At 35.9% G+C, this 17622-nt stretch overlaps 1 protein-coding gene across 2 annotated transcripts in view; it reads left to right on the top strand.

Annotated features, from left to right (window-relative positions):
• The window catches only part of RAB6A (RAB6A, member RAS oncogene family), a 95712-nt gene that overhangs the window by 62342 nt on the left and 15748 nt on the right, over window positions 1–17622 (top strand). For both annotated transcript variants that reach the window (XM_019975197.2, XM_019975196.2), the window contains exon 6: window positions 10548–10641. In XM_019975197.2, coding sequence (XP_019830756.1) covers window positions 10548–10641 — 94 coding nt within the window. The remainder of the gene's footprint in view (window positions 1–10547; window positions 10642–17622) is intronic.

The raw sequence follows: 17622 nt of genomic DNA, 5'->3' as shown, positions 1-17622 counted from the left end.
AGCAGGAGTAGCAATACTCATATCAGATAAAATAGACTTTAAAACAAAGGCTGTGAAAAGAGACAAAGAAGGTCACTACATAATGATCAAAGGATCAATCCAAGAAGAAGATATAACAATTATAAATATATATGCACCCAACACGGGAGCACCACAGTATGTAAGACAAATGCTAACAAGTATGAAAGGAGAAATTAACAATAACACAATAATAGTGGGAGACTTTAATACCCCACTCACACCTATGGATAGATCAACTAAACAGAAAATTAACAAGGAAACACAAACTTTAAACAATACAATAGACCAGTTAGACCTAATTGATATCTATAGGACATTTCATCCCAAAACAATGAATTTCACCTTTTTCTCAAGCGCACACGGAACCTTCTCCAGGATAGATCACATCCTGGGCCATAAATCTAGCCTTGGTAAATTCAAAAAAATAGAAATCATTCCAAGCATCTTTTCTGACCACAATGCAGTAAGATTAGATCTCAATTACAGGAGAAAAACTATTAAAAATGCCAACATATGGAGGCTGAACAACACGCTGCTGAATAACCAACAAATCACAGAAGAAATCAAAAAAGAAATCAAAATTTGCATAGAAACGAATGAAAATGAAAACACAACAACCCAAAACCTGTGGGACACAGTAAAAGCAGTCCTAAGGGGAAAGTTCATAGCAATACAGGCACACCTCAAGAAACAAGAAAAAAGTCAAATAAATAACCTAACTCTACACCTAAAGCAACTAGAAAAGGAAGAAATGAAGAACCCCAGGGTTAGTAGAAGGAAAGAAATCTTAAAAATTAGAGCAGAAATAAATGCAAAAGAAACAAAAGAGACCATAGCAAAAATCAACAAAGCCAAAAGCTGGTTCTTTGAAAGGATAAATAAAATTGACAAACCATTAGCCAGACTCATCAAGAAACAAAGGGAGAAAAATCAAATCAATAAAATTAGAAATGACAGTGGAGAGATCACAACAGACAACATAGAAATACAAAGGATCATAAGAGACTATTATCAACAATTATATGCCAATAAAATGGACAACGAGGAAGAAATGGACAAATTCTTAGAAAAGTACAACTTTCCAAAACTCGACCAGGAAGAAATAGAAAACCTTAACAGACCCATCACAAGCACGGAAATTGAAACTGTAATCAAAAATCTTCCAGCAAACAAAAGCCCAGGTCCAGACGGCTTCACAGCTGAATTCTACCAAAAATTTAGAGAAGAGCTAACACCTATCCTGCTCAAACTCTTCCAGAAAATTGCAGAGGAAGGTAAACTTCCAAACTCATTCTATGAGGCCACCATCACCCTAATACCAAAACCTGACAAAGATCCCACAAAAAAAGAAAACTACAGGCCAATATCACTGATGAACATAGATGCAAAAATCCTAAACAAAATTCTAGCAATCAGAATCCAACAACACATTAAAAAGATCATACACCATGACCAAGTGGGCTTTATCCCAGGGATGCAAGGGTTCTTCAATATCCGCAAATCAATCAATGTAATACACCACATTAACAAATTGAAAAACAAAAACCATATGATTATCTCAATAGATGCAGAGAAAGCCTTTGACAAAATTCAACACCCATTTATGATAAAAACTCTCCAGAAAGCAGGAATAGAAGGAACATACCTCAACATAATAAAAGCTATATATGACAAACCTACAGCAAACATTATCCTCAATGGTGAAAAATTGAAAGCATTTCCTCTAAAGTCAGGAACAAGACAAGGGTGCCCACTTTCACCATTACTATTCAACATAGTTTTGGAAGTTTTGGCTACAGCAATCAGAGCAGAAAAAGAAATAAAAGGAATCCAAATTGGAAAAGAAGAAGTAAAACTCTCACTATTTGCAGATGACATGATCCTCTACATAGAAAACCCTAAAGACTCCACCAGAAAATTACTAGAACTAATCAATGATTATAGTAAAGTTGCAGGATATAAAATCAACACACAGAAATCCCTTGCATTCCTATACACTAATAATGAGAAAACAGAAAGAGAAATTAAGGAAACAATTCCATTCACCATTGCAACAAAAAGAATAAAATACTTAGGAATATATCTACCTAAAGAAACTAAAGACCTATATATAGAAAACTATAAAACACTGGTGAAAGAAATCAAAGAGGACACTAATAGATGGAGAAATATACCATGTTCATGGATTGGAAGAATCAATATAGTGAAAATGAGTATACTACCCAAAGCAATTTATAGATTCAATGCAATCCCTATCAAGCTACCAACAGTATTCTTCACAGAGTTAGAACAAATAATTTCACAATTTGTATGGAAATACAAAAAACCTCGAATAGCCAAAGCGATCTTGAGAAAGAAAAATGGAACTGGAGGAATCAACCTACCTGACTTCAGGCTCTACTACAAAGCCACAGTTATCAAGACAGTATGGTACTGGCACAAAGACAGAAATATAGATCAATGGAACAAAATAGAAAGCCCAGAGATAAATCCACGCACATATGGACACCTTATCTTTGACAAAGGAGGCAAGAATATACAGTGGATTAAAGACAATCTCTTTAACAAGTGGTGCTGGGAAATCTGGTCAACCACTTGTAAAAGAATGAAACTAGAACACTTTCTAACACCATATACAAAAATAAACTCAAAATGGATTAAAGATCTCAACGTAAGACCAGAAACTATAAAACTCCTAGAGGAGAACATAGGCAAAACACTCTCTGACATACATCACAGCAGGATCCTCTATGACCCACCTCCCAGAATATTGGAAATAAAAGCAAAAATAAACAAATGGGACCTAATTAAACTTAAAAGCTTCTGCACATCAAAGGAAACTATTAGCAAGGTGAAAAGACAGCCTTCAGAATGGGAGAAAATAATAGCAAATGAAGCAACTGACAAACAACTAATCTCAAAAATATACAAGCAACTCCTACAGCTCAACTCCAGAAAAATAAATGACCCAATCAAAAAATGGGCCAAAGATCTAAATAGACATTTCTCCAAAGAAGACATACAGATGGCTAACAAACACATGAAAAGATGCTCAACATCACTCATTATCAGAGAAATGCAAATCAAAACCACTATGAGGTACCATTTCACACCAGTCAGAATGGCTGCAATCCAAAAGTCTACAAATAATAAATGCTGGAGAGGGTGTGGAGAAAAGGGAACCCTCTTACACTGTTGGTGGGAATGCAAACTAGTACAGCCACTATGGAGAACAGTGTGGAGATTCCTTAAAAAACTGGAAATAGAACTGCCTTATGATCCAGCAATCCCACTGCTGGGCATACACACTGAGGAAACCAGAAGGGAAAGAGACACGTGTACCCCAATGTTCATCGCAGCACTGTTTATAATAGCCAGGACATGGAAGCAACCTAGATGTCCATCAGCAGATGAATGGATAAGAAAGCTGTGGTACATATACACAATGGAGTATTACTCAGCCATTAAAAAGAATACATTTGAATCAGTTCTAATGAGGTGGATGAAACTGGAGCCTATTATACAGAGTGAAGTAAGCCAGAAGGAAAAACATAAATACAGTATACTAACGCATATATATGGAATTTAGAAAGATGGTAACGATAACCCTGTATACGAGACAGCAAAAGAGACACTGATGTATAGAACAGTCTTATGGACTCTGTGGGAGAGGGAGAGGGTGGGAAGATTTGGGAGAATGGCATTGAAACATGTGAAATGTCATGTATGAAACGAGATGCCAGTCCAGGTTCAGTGCACGATGCTGGATGCTTGGGGCTGGTATGCTGGGACGGCCCAGGGGGATGGTATGGGGAGAGGAGAGGGAGGAGGGTTCAGAAATTAATAATTAAAAATAAATAAATAAATAAATTATTAAAAAAAAAAAAGAAAAAAAAATTTAATTAAAAAAAACAAAAGAATCGGAGTCTTATCATTCCATTAAAATAATTTTGTTTTTTCATCTATTTTTATTATTATTTATTACTTCATCTATTTATTAATGTAACAGTTGCCTTGTTTTTCCAATGAAGTATAGTTGATTTATAGTGTTTCAAGTATATAGCAAAATGATTCAGAAAAAATAATGGCTCAGTTATATTAATACATATATATGTATTTATCCTTTTTTAGATTCTTTTCCATTATAGGTTATTATAAGATACTGAATATAGTTTCCTGTGCCATGCAGTAGGTCCTTGGTGTTTATCTGTTTTACGTACAGTGTGTATCTGTTAATCTGAAATTCCCAATAAAATAATTTTTAAATGAGGAAAAAAATTAAAAAAAAATTTTTACAGCATTAAAAGAAAATCTTTGGTACTAGGTGGCTTTTCATAAGCATAACATGGAATCCTAATGCCTTAAAGGGAAAGATTGATAAGTTTGAATACATAAATATAAAAATTGTATTCACCTATTCAATCAGTTCAGTTCAGTTGCGCAGTTGTGTCTGACTCTTTGCGACCACATGAATCACAGCACGCCAGGCCTCCCTGTCCATCACCAACTCCCAGAGTTCACTCAGACTCACGTCCATCGAGTCAGTGATGCCATCCAGCCATCTCATCCTCTGTCATCCTCTTCTCCTGCCCCCAATCCCTCCCAGCATCAGAGCCTTTTCCAATGAGTCAACTCTTCACATGAGGTGGCCAAAGTACTGGAGTTTCAGCTTCAGCATCAGTCCTTCCAGTGAACACCCAGGACTGATCTCCTTTAAGATGGACTGGTTGGATCTCCTTGCAGTCCAAGGGACTCTCAAGAGTCTTCTCCAACTCCACAGTTCAAAAGCATCAGTTCTTCGGCACTCAGCTTTCTTCACAGTCCAACTCTCACATCCATACATGATCTCTGGAAAAACCATAGTCTTGACTAGACAGACCTTTGCTGGCAAAAAATGTCTCTGCTTTTCAATATGCTATCTAGGTTGGTCATAACTTTCCTTCCAAGGAGTAAGCGTCTTTTAATTTCATGGCTGCAGTCACCATCTGCAGTGATTTTGCAGCCCCCCAAAATAAAATCTGACACTGTTTCCACTGTTTCCCCATCTATTTGCCATGGAATGATGAGACCGGACGCCATGATCTTAGTTTTCTGAATGTTGAGCTTTAAGCCAACTTTTTCACTCTCCACTTTCACTTTCATCAAGAGGCTTTTTAGTTCCTCTTCACTTTCTGCCATAAGCGTTTCTTATGATGTACTTTGCATATAGGTTAATAAGCAGGGTGACAATATACAGTCTTGACATACTCCTTTTCCTATTTGGAACCAGTCTGTTGTTCCATGTCCAGTTCTAACTGTTGCTTCCTGACCTGCATACAAGTTTCTCAGGAGGCAGGTCAGGTGGTCTGGTATGCCCATCTCTTTCAGAATTTTCCACAGTTTATTGTGATCCACACAGTCAAAGGCTTTGGCATAGTCAATAAAGCAGAAATAGATGTTTTTCTGGAACTCTCTTGCTTTTTCCATGATTCAGTGGATGTTGGCAATTTGATCTCTGGTTCCTCTGCCTTTTCTAAAACCAGCTTGAACATCAGGAAGTTCACGGTTCACATATTGCTGAGGCCTGGCTTGGAGAATTTTGAGCATTAGTTTACTAGCATGTGAGATGAGTGCAATTGTGCGGTAGTTTGAGCATTCTTTGGCATTGCCTTTCTTTGGGATTGGAATGAAAACGGACCTTTTCCAGTCCTGTGGCCCCTGCTGAGTTTTCCAAAATTGCCTGCATATTGAGTGCAGCACTTTCACAACATCATCTTTCAGGATTTGAAATAGCTCAACTGGAATTCCATCACCTCCACTAGCTTTGTTCGTAGTGATGCTTTTAGATTGGCCATTATTCAAAAGATTGATAATGCACTGTATCATCAATCATCTGAATAAATAAGAACTCTCATACACTGAAAATGTAACTAATACAATTTTTAGCAGAAACAGTTTAACATCAGTATTTAAAATACTTTTTGACTGAAATCTACTTCCAATAACTTACTCCATAGATATACCCACAGAAATTTGAAAAGATGAACATAGAGGAGTTATTATTGTACCATTATTTGTAATATTAAAGAATTAAAATCAGTCTAAATGACTGGTAGTAGTAGTAGTATTTTATTAATATAAGTGAAATTCTTTGAGTCAGTAAAAAAGGAAAAAAGAGGAATTTATTGCTGGCTTACACATGAAGCTTAAAAACCCTTGATCGTTGCATATACCTGAATCCTTTGTCTTTAAAACAAGTAAATAAATAAGATGGTTCTGTGGCCTAGAACAAATCTGTGTAAGAATAAATGAAATTTAACTAGTATTTTTTGGGAAGAGAGTGGGATTATATAGGAGTTTATTGTATTGGTCTTTTAAAAATTACTGTTGTAATCAGATAAAAAAAGTTTTAATAACAGCAATTTAAAGTTAAATGCTTTTCCACTTTCTTTGACAATTAGTTTTTTCATGAAAACTGAGAGGAAAGACCAGAATATATCTGTTATAGTGTCTTAGCACCTAGATGCTCAGTATTCTTTTTGTCCTGTGTAGCCCAGTGCTTCACAGATGTTTCAAACCTGAGAATCACTTGGTAAACATGGTATATTAGACCCTCTTTTAAGATTCTGGCTATAGAGGATTGTGGTCAACTTTAAATTTTTTGATGTTTTTGAGCCTCCTTCCAGATTCAGTTAATCCAGAGTAGGTTCCTTGAATCTATGTTTTAATTAATCTTTCTAGGTATGTGCATGCTAAGTTGTTTCAGTCATGTCTGACTCTGTGGGACCCAGTGGACTGTAACCTGCCAGGTTCCTTTGTCCATGGGGATTCTCCAGACAAGAACACTGGAATGGGTTGCCATGGATGGCCTCCTGCTGGGGATCTTCCTCACCCAGGGATCAAACCTGTGTCTCTTTGTCTCCTGCATTAGCAGGCAGGTTCTTTACCACCCGTGCAACCTAGGAAGTCTCAGTCTTTCTAGGTGCTTCTGACAAATCCAAACCACTGTTGTGAACCTTGGTATAGCTAACTTTGAACCATTTTATTGAGGTGACTTATAGTTCTACAACTAGTTAGAATTTCTACCTGGAATCCTTCACATGTAGGGTTTATGGACTAATAATCATTGATTCAGGAGATATTTATTGAGTATCATGCATATTTCAGAGGATGCTACTCTTAGGATAGTGAACTAAAATCTTCAAGGAGATTTTATTCCAGTGAATAAACCAGGCAATAAGTAAATTAAAAAAAATAGCATGTTTTATAGTGATATATGCTAAGGTTGAAAATAAAGCAGGGAAAAGGAATATGAAATGTTAAGGACAAGTTTTTAATATTAGATGGGATAGCAGTGGAAAAGCTCCCTGAGAAGATGATTGGTGACTTTTGAGTAAAGAAGCTAAGGAAGTGAGGGAGTTAACTATACCAGTATGTTGAGGAAGAAAAGGTCCTAGGCAGATGACTCAGAAAATACAAAATTACTGAGTCGGGAATACACTTATTTGAGAGACAGCAAGGAATCCTATATAACTGATAAAGAGAATGATGGAAAGAGCAATATGGAAATGAAATGAAATTAAAATAAAATGAAAGATAGTGAAGGCCAGATCATGTAGCACAAAGTAAAAACTTTCTGAATGAGATTGGAGGGTTTAAGCAGAGGAGTAGCTTCTCATAGGTCACTGTTTGCTCTGTTGAAAATGCATAAGGGGAGAAGAGAAGAGGATAAACTAGACTTGATTCCAAGCAAGAAATAATGATGACTTGGACCAGGATAGTGGTAACTTGTGTGGTGATCAGTAGTCAAATTTAGATATTTTGAAGATAGAACTGACAGGATATACTGATGTGATAGATAGAATATATACTGATGGATGGAATATATTATGTTGGGGAAGGAGTTGTCAAGAATGACCCCTAGATTTTTGGCCTGAGAAACCGTCATTAACTGAGACAGGAGAGACTGCATCAAGAAACAGTTTCGGAGGGAATATCATGACTTCAGCTTTTGGTCATTTTAAGTGTAGAAAGGCTATTAGCTATCCTAATAATTAGAGGTCAGGTAGGCAGTTGGCTGTGAGCATGCAATTCAGAGCAGCAGTCCAAGCTAGATATATAAGTTGAGAGTCATCAGCATATAGATGATATTTAAAGCCATGAGACTGCATAGGATCTCCAAGGCAGTAATTGTAGATAGAGACAAGGTCCAATGAGTAAGTTTTAGGGCATCTGAAATCATTGTTTTTCAGAAACCCATAGTGCTGAAGTGTTTAAAGTTCTGCTGCTGATTGTCAGCTTACTTTCAAATGGTTAAAAAAACATATTTTAAAAAATTTATACTTGAATACATAGAGAATGAGTGGATATAACAAGCAGATAGAATAAAGCATTAGCAGTTGAAGTATTATATATAAAGAATGATTTTGCTCTTAGAAGGTGGAGAAATTGTAGAATAGTATCTTCTTGTAGACCAGAAGAGAGCGGAATCTAGTACATTGGTATAAGTTTGAGGAATAAGGACAGTTCTTCCACAGTCGTGGGTCTAGAGGTAGACTATGAGGCACACACACAAGTAGATTGTAGGATAGATGTGGTGCGAGCTTGTAGAAATTCTCTTACATTGCTTTGGTTTTCTGTTTTGTAAGAAGTAAGATTTATCAGCTGATAGTTTCAGTTCAGTTCAGTTCAGTCGCTCAGTCGTGTCTGACTCTTTGCCACCCCATGATTCGCAGCGCACCAGGCCTCCCTATCCATCACCAACTCCCGGAGTTCACTCAAACTCATGTCCATTGAGTCGGTGATGCCATCCAGCCATCTCATCCTCTGTCGTCCCCTCCTCCTCCTGCCCCCAATCCCTCCCAGCATCACGGTCTTTTCCAATGAGTCAGCATTTTGCATGAGGTGGCCAAAATATTGGACTTTCAGCTTTAGCATCAGTCCTTCCAATGAACACCCAGGACTGATCTCCTTTAGAATGGACTGGTTGGATCTCCTTGCAGTCCAAGAGACTCTCAAGAGTCTTCTCCAACACCACAGTTCAGAAGCATCAATTCTTCGGTGCTCAGCTTTCTTCACGGTCCAACTCTCACATCCATATATGGCCTCTGGAAAAACCATAGCCTTGACTAGATGGACCTTTGTTGGCAAAGTAATAGCTCTGCTTTTGAATATGCTATCTAGGTTGGTCATAACTTTCCTTCCAAGGAGTAAGCATCTTTTAATTTCATGGCTGCAATCACCATCTGCAGTGATTTTGAAGCCCCCAAAAATAGTCTGACACTGTTTCCACTGTTTCCCCATCTATTTCCTATGAAGTCGTGCGACCGGATGCCATGATCTTAGTTTTCTGAATGTTGAGCTTTAAGCCAACTTTTTCACTCTCCTCTTTGACTTTCATCAAGAGGCTTTTTGGTTCCTCTTCACTTTCTGCCATAAGGGTGGTGTCATCTTAGATCCATTTAATTAGAATAGTTGCTTATTCATTAAACACCTATATGATTGCTGGGCACAAGGAACACCAAGATAAATGAGAGAATACTGCTCTTGAAGAGCTGACATCTTGAGAAGCTTCCCTGTAAAAGAAGCATTAATACTGTGTATCAAGAAACTTTAACATATGTGACTTTAACTCACTTGTTCCAGTTATAGAAATCCACAAAATCCAACCTAAAGAAATGATCCAAAGTGCTCAAAGCACAAAGATGTCCATAGCAACATTTTCACAGTAGTGTAAAATTTGAAAGCAACATACATTTTTAATACTTTGAGACTGGTTAAAATAGATAAATGTCTAGCCATTAAAAATTGTTTTACATTAAAAAATTTTAATCACAAAACTAAATTTTTATAATCTGATATTAAAATATTGGGTTGGCCAAAAAGTTTGTTTGGGTTTTTCTGTAGACTGTTACAGGAGACCCAAACGAACTTTTTGGCCAACCCATTAAGCTATTAAAGTTTTTAAAATTTAAAAAATAAAAGTGAGCTCAGCAGGTAAAAGCAAATCATTTAAAAAAATGCCCTTAAAAAATGTTTAGTTGGGTGAAAATACGGAAGTGCACAGATTTTAAGTGTAGTTGATTTATAATGTTGTACTAATTTCTGCTGTATAACAAAGTGATTCAGTTATGTATGCATTCTTTTTTATATATTCTTTTCCATTATGGTTTATCATAAAATATTAAATATAAGTCCCTATGCTATACACCTCTGGTTCTTGTTTATCCACTCTGTATACTTTGAATCTGCTAACCCCAAACTTCACTCCATCCCTCCCTTCCTCAGCAGCCACAGGTTTGTTCTTTATGTTTGTGAGTCTGTTTCATTTATATCATATTTTAGATCCTATATATAAGTGATATCATATGGTATTTGTCTTTCTGACTTAAGAAGTGCACAAATTTTAAGTATATTGCAGTTTTTTTACTCAAACTAGTCTTACCTGTATAACCAGCACCGTATTAAGAAAAGTTCAGAACCTTGTTTATAATCTTCATATCATCATCTTTCAAAAAGGTGAATTTGTTTTTTTTATTTTTCTACAGGCAAGTGTCAATCGAGGAAGGAGAGAGGAAAGCCAAAGAGCTGAATGTTATGTTTATTGAAACTAGTGCAAAAGCAGGATACAATGTAAAGCAGGTAAGTTATTTGAGAATGAGTGGGTTAAAGTTATCAAATTGAAAAAATATATTTTAAAATAATTGTATTAGTTTTCTATTCTCTAGTGTAAGATTTTCTTCCAGTTGACAGTAGCAAGCCTCATGAATTAGCAACATAACTACAGTGAACAGTGAAAAATCTAAATGTGGCATAGTTTGGGAAAAAGAGAGAAGAGACTTGTCAAACTTTTCAGATTGTTCATAGAACGAGTATTTCATTATGATTAGAAAATGATTGCTGGGTTGTAAACCTGCCATACTCTAACTGCATCCCTACTTTAAGGTGAATTTTCTTCATTTTAGTGTTTGATGAGAAGATTATGATAAAACAAGTATTTGCTTTCAGGGTTGGTATTTTGCTTGTTATAAAAATACATTCTGATTATTTTATCCTTAATAACTGCTGGTATTAACAGTGTTTATTCTTGTTTTGGAGAGCAGGAAAATATAGGGAGACCTCACTTTATCAAGTTGTTACCTTAAAGATAGGGGTAACCAAAAACTTACCTGCTTAATTCTTCACGTCTGCATATCATATAGAGTACTGTCCCAGATTTATAGGCTTTACCTCCCAATAAATTATTTTTTAAATCGTATGTTATCAGTAAAGGGGTAAAATTAAATCCTTGAAACTGAGTAAGTAGAGCTTTATGAAAAATTCTCATTGTAAGTAATACTGAATTGTCACTAATTTCGTCCTCATAGTATACTGTTTCATGGCTCCATATCTGCATTCATGCTGTGTTCTCTTTACTTAGAATACTCATTTTCTTCTTTCCTGACGGATACCTACCCATATTTTTAAGTTTCAGTTTAGATGTCAGCTATTTAGAGGTATTTTCTCTTAACATTCTCCACCGTGCTGTTCTGTGCTTAGTTGCTTGATTGTGTCTGACTCTTTGTGACCCAATGGACTGTAGCTTACCAGGCTCCTCTGTCTATGGGGATTCTCCAGGCAAGAATACTGGAGTGGGTGCCATCTCCTCCTCCAGGGGATCTTCCCAACCCAGGGATCGAACCCAGGTCCCCCATTTCAGGTGGATTCTTTACCATCTGAGCCACCAGGGAAGCCCATTCTCCACCATACCTCCAGGTATTATCACTTAATGATAAATGACTCTCATGTGTGCTTTCACAGATCCTTGACCCCTGTGAAACCCCTGTTACAGAACTTACCACATTGTACTAAAATTGCTTTCCCATCAAAATTATATATTCTCAGAGCCTGCAAGTATATAAGGAATTTATTAAACAGTTTGAGTAATAAAAGTTGCCGTAATATTATCATATGTTACTGTATTAAGACAAAGAAGTGGGTAGCTTCATCTACCTTTCTCTATTACGGATGTTTTGATAAGGATGTGAAATAGTTGCTTATATGTTAGAATATGGACTTCTCCAAGACATCTTTGGATCTGGGTTAATGTCTAAAGAAGGGGTTGCTGTGGTCCCGTAGTCCCAACCTTAAGTAATCTCATAGGTTTAGTAACAGCTTTCTTGAGGTATAATTTGTGTACCACAAAATTCACTTGTTTTAAGTGTAGGATTCAGTTATTTTCGGTGAATTTACATCATTGTGCAACCATCAGCATAATTCAGCTTTAGAACATTTTCATCACTTGCCATGCAATTTTTTCTAAAAGCCTGACCCGTACAGATATTGATAGCCATTGAAAATGAAGAGAGACTTTTTACAGAACAATCTTATCCTGAATTTGAAACACATTTGCTACTTTATTATTTCTCCTTATTTAGATGATATGTCTGAATGTGTGGTTTTGCTAAAGTCCCTATTCTATTAGGACCTGATTTTGTTATTTTTTTAAATATAAATGTGACTAAAAGTTCCATTTTCAAACTTTGGAACAGAACTGCCTTTTAATGTTTTTGTAGCTTCTTAACTCATAAAAACCATTACGTTTTATTTTATAGAGAGTACCACGGTGTGTTAGAATTTTATTTCAATATTTAAAGACCTATGCCTTGTTAGCTTATATAATTAAGTTGCGGAAGAAAGAATCCTGGGGTTCTCACATGCCCATGAAATAATGAAAAATTAAAAAACAACTAAAATCTTATGTTAATAAGCACGTTTAAGTAATAGGTTTAAAATCTTCCCCCCTAACTGTAGATAGTGCATCATATAGAATGAATTTCTGCCATGTGTGGAAATTACTGACTGATTTTAACTTTTAGATAAGAAATAAATCATAATCCATTTTTTAAAATTATTTTTTATGGATTATCTGTTCCTTGAGTTAGGTTTTATAAAGGAACTTAAAACTAATCAGCTAGAGTATCACTTTTAAAAACTTAATTTTTTAAATGACCAGTGGTTTTTAAATGGAAGTGTTTATTTTTTTAGTTGCACAAGTCACCCTAATTTTTTTTTTTTTTAAAGTCTTTGATACTAGTTAGCTGTATAGAAAAATTCAAATTTTCCTAAGTAAAATCTTTATCAAATCTGCCCAGTAACCATTGCCCAATTCTTGACTGGACAGTGCACCTTGTGTGGTTGGAGTTCAGTGTTTATTTTCCTAGGATTAGAGATTAATGGGTCTCAATTTTAATGTGCATCAGTTACCTGAAAGTTTATATAAACTACTAGTTCCTGAGGCATGACTTACAGATATTGATTAAGTAAGTGTAGGTTAATATCCTAAAATCTACATTTTTAATAAGAATACCAAGGGATTTCTCATGCAAACCATACTTTGTAAAAAGACACAGAAAGCCATAGAGATGGTTTGTCAATTATATCAAATATATTCAGTGTGATAATTGTTTGAGCAAATATTAATTCCCTAATCCCTGTTAGATACAGAAGACAGGCCTCCTACACTCCAACTCCTCAATCTTTTGTAGAAGCCAAATTCAAAACATGAGGAATTAAATGTCATGTCTCCCAAGTGTCAAATGTGTCTTCATAAAGTAAGAGGACAAATGTAGTGAAACCCAGAAGCTCTCTTGATTTATTGCCTTGTTTGCTCCCATAACTTATTAACTGATAGCTGCTCCAACGTTGCCCAACTTTAGTTTACTCTCCATTCTGCTGCCAGAGTGATTGTTTTACAATACAGATCTGCTCAGGTTACATCTGTGAATTTTATCCTGAATTTTAAGCAAACTCCTTAATATGCTATGCTCTCCTGTTCAGAATATGTGATCTGGCCCCTCCATATATCACAATTCTAATCTTTGGCCACCACATACCCATACAATACATCTTTTTTTTTTTTTTAACAGTATTGTATTGGTTCTGCCACACATCAACATGAATCCTTCCTTCCTGTGTTCCCCATCCTGAACCCCCCACCTACTTCCCTCCCCGTACCATCCCTCCAGGTCATCCCAATACAATACATCTTAAAGTGCCTGAAGTTTACTGTGTTCTCACATTTTCATTGTATGTGATTGTCCTTTCTAACACACTCCTTCCTCCCTGTTTGCTATCTGTAATTAAAAGCCCAGATTAAACATAATCAAATGTAGATTAAGTGCCTTTCCTGTTTGTTGTAGTAGCACTTTTAATATTGAAGTTTTTTTGTCAGCTCTGCCTCCCATTAGACTGAACTCAATAAATGTTCATTGAATGAAAGAATAATATACTGAGCTTGATTAATAATTTATTGACTGTACTCGACTGTGTCTTAAGCTTAAAAAATCTAGGTTACATGGGGAATTTTCCTTCATTCAGTACCTTGACTGCAACTTAGATAAAGATACATTGAATTTGTTTTAATTTAGCTAAACTTATATTGAACTTTTTTCCATTCATTTATTAAGATAAGTATTTATAGTGATATGTACACATCTTGAGTTTATAATTAGATGAATTTTGATAAATGTAATGACTGAGCGGGTTCACTTTTCACAATGACCACATTAAGGAAGATATAGAAATAGGTTGTTTGATTTCCAAATATTTGAGGCATTTCTGGATATTGTTATGGCTTCTAATTTAATTCTGCTGTGATCAGAGAATATCCTCTATAACATTTTAGTTATTTATAATTCATTGAGACTTGTTTTATGGCCTGGCACATGGCCTATGTTGATGAATGTTCCATGTGCCCTGGAAAAGAAAAACTTGTCTGCAGTTGTCAGGTACAGTGTTCTATAAATAATATCAATTAGGTCAAGACAATTGATAGCATTGTTCAAATCTTAGCCTTAGTAATTTTGGGAGGTAGGTAGTTCAGTCAATTACTGAGAATGGGGTATTAAATTTCTCTATAACAATATTTGTATTCATGGGAACTTAGTTCCCCAACCAGGGATTGAACCCGAGCCCTCAGCAGTGAAAGCATGGAGTCCTAACTATCGGAGCACCAGGGAATTCCTTCTGTCAGCTTTTACTTCATGTGTGTTGAAGTTTTGTTATTAGATGCATACATGTTAATGTTGTTATCCTCCTAATGTGTTAATTTTTAAAATAATGAGAAATATTGCTCTTTAGCTCTAATAATACTCCTTTCCATCATCTGATCTTAATATGGCCACAGTAGCTCTCTACTTACTGTTTACTTGGTATCTCTTTTTCTTTGTCAAGTGGGTCTCTTGTAGATGTTATACAGTTGGATCTTTGTTTTTCCCTCTGGTGTGACAGTCTTTTAATTTGAGTGTTTGGTTTATTTAGATTTAATTGTAGTTAGGTTTATTTCTACCATTTGCTCTTTGCTTTCTACCTGTCCCTCTGTCATTTTTGTTTTAATCAAATATTTTTATGTTGTGTTTTAATTCCTCTTTTTGATCCTTAGCTTTTGTTCATAACCTTTTTAGTGGTTGCTCTAGGGGTTAAATTAGAGTTAGTATTATGCCATTTCATATGAGATTATGCACCCTGTCCTTTGTATTCTTGTTGTCACATATTTTGTATTTACATATATTATAAACCTCCATATTAAAGGTTTTTTTTTTTTTTAGATTTACTTTTATGTTTTGACTGTGGTGGATCTTTACTACTGCATGTGGGCTTTCTTCAGTTGCAGCTCATGGGGGGCTACTCTCTAGTTGTGGTGCATGGGCTTCTCATTGCAGTGGCTTCTCTTGTGAAGAACTGGCTCTAGGTGCATGGGCTCAGTAGTTGCAGTGCATGGGCTCAGTAGTTGCGGCTCATGGGCTATAGAGCACAGGCTCAGTAGTTGTGGCATACAGGCTTAGTTGCTCTGCAGCTTGTGGATCTTCCAGCACAGGGATCTAACTAGTGTCCCTTGCATTGCAAGGCAGATTCCTAACTACTAGATCACCAGGGAAGCCCAATAAATATTTAAATTTTTGCTTTAAACAGTAATTAAAAGAAGAAAAAAGATAATCCTATTTGCCTATATATTTACCATTTCCAGTGCTCTTCATTCCTTCTTACAGATCTGTTTCACCTGATATTTTTCTTTAGCCTAAATAACTTTCTTTACTGTTTGTTTCAGGGGTCTCCTAGTGATAAATTCTCTCTGCTTTCACGTATGCCAAAAGGCCTTTTGAAGAATGTTTTTGCGAGTTTTTAAATTTTGTTTTGGAAAGAGATTTTTCTCTTCCATTACTTCAAAGTTGCCTTTCTATTGTCTTCTGGCTTCCATTGTTTTTAATGAGAAGGGAACTCTAATTTATATCATTCTCTGTTTGTAATGTGTTGTTTTAAAGTATTTTTCCTGTCCCATTTTCTCATTTTCTCCAGTGGCACATCTATTAAATGACTTGATATTATCCCATGCCTGCTAGTCATTAAGGCTTCTACTCATTGTTTTTATGATCTTATTTTCCTTTCTTTTCAGATTATATATTATTATTGAAGTGTCTTAAAGTTCACTGATCCTTTTTCTGCCATATCTAAACTGTTAGGAAATCCATCCAGTGAATTTATTATTTCAGATATTTTAATTCAGTCCTAAATTTTTTTTATTTCTTAAAATTCCCATTTCTTTGTCAGAATTCCCCATCTGTTCAATCATTATGGCCATTGTTACTTTAAATTCTTAAACATATTTGAGTAATTGCTTTGAAGTTCTTGTCTGCTAATTCCACCATGGGAAGTATCTGATGGCTCAGCAGTAAAGCATCTACCTGCAGTACAGGAGATGCAAGTTCAATCCATGTGTCAGAAAGATCCCCTGGAGAAGGAAATGGCAACCCACTCCAGTATTCTTGCCTGGGAAATCCTGTGGACAGAAGATCCTGGCGGGCTACAGTCTGTGGCGTCTCAAAAGAGTCGGACACGACTGAGTGACTAAACAGCAACAAATTCCAACGTTTGGGTCAGCTAAGAGCCTATTTCTGTTGGCTGTTTGCTTTTTCTCTTGACTCTAGGTAGATTTTTCTTTTCTGTTTCATGTATCTAGTAATTTTTTATTGTATGCTTGGCATAGTATATACATAGAGATTCTGGTTTCTGTATTTTTCTCTAAAATTTGGGATTGTATTGTGGCAGGTTGTTATATTGCTGGCTGATGATCATGAATTTGTATAGTTTGATATTATGCATTGTTTGGGTGGACCTGTAGAAAGCCTGAGATGTTTAGCAAGCTTTTCTATTTTGGTGAGATTCAAACTCTAAGCTATATCCCTGATGCAGGCGGTAGCTGAAATCTCTGCTCATTTCTTTCAGCATTCTTTCTAGCTTTTGCTTTCAAGTAGTTCCTTGAAGTCACCTACATGGTGACTCCTTAGAGCTTCTCCTACATATGTACCACTAAGGAGTTAACTGAGGGTTTGTAGGAATTTTATGTGTTGATTTTAGGGCCCCTCCTCTTGGCTCCCTCCTTTTTGTTATTTCCTTCATCAGTATGGCCATCCTGGTAGTCAGTTGACACCTCAAACATGTAAAACTCTAGTTTTTGCTTGAGTTCTAGCCACCCTTTATTGTACAAGCTAGGATTGGCTCTTGGGAAAACCTGTTAATAAGCATGACTCTCACCCATTGAGTGTGGGTTCCGTTTTTCCCAGGATTGAATTACTCCTAGTTTGT

Source organism: Bos indicus, chromosome 15 (genome assembly GCF_029378745.1).
Source record: "Bos indicus isolate NIAB-ARS_2022 breed Sahiwal x Tharparkar chromosome 15, NIAB-ARS_B.indTharparkar_mat_pri_1.0, whole genome shotgun sequence".
In the NCBI taxonomy this organism is placed as follows: domain Eukaryota; kingdom Metazoa; phylum Chordata; class Mammalia; order Artiodactyla; family Bovidae; genus Bos; species Bos indicus.
Note: the sequence above shows the minus strand (reverse complement) of the source record. Positions and strands in the feature narration are given on the sequence as shown.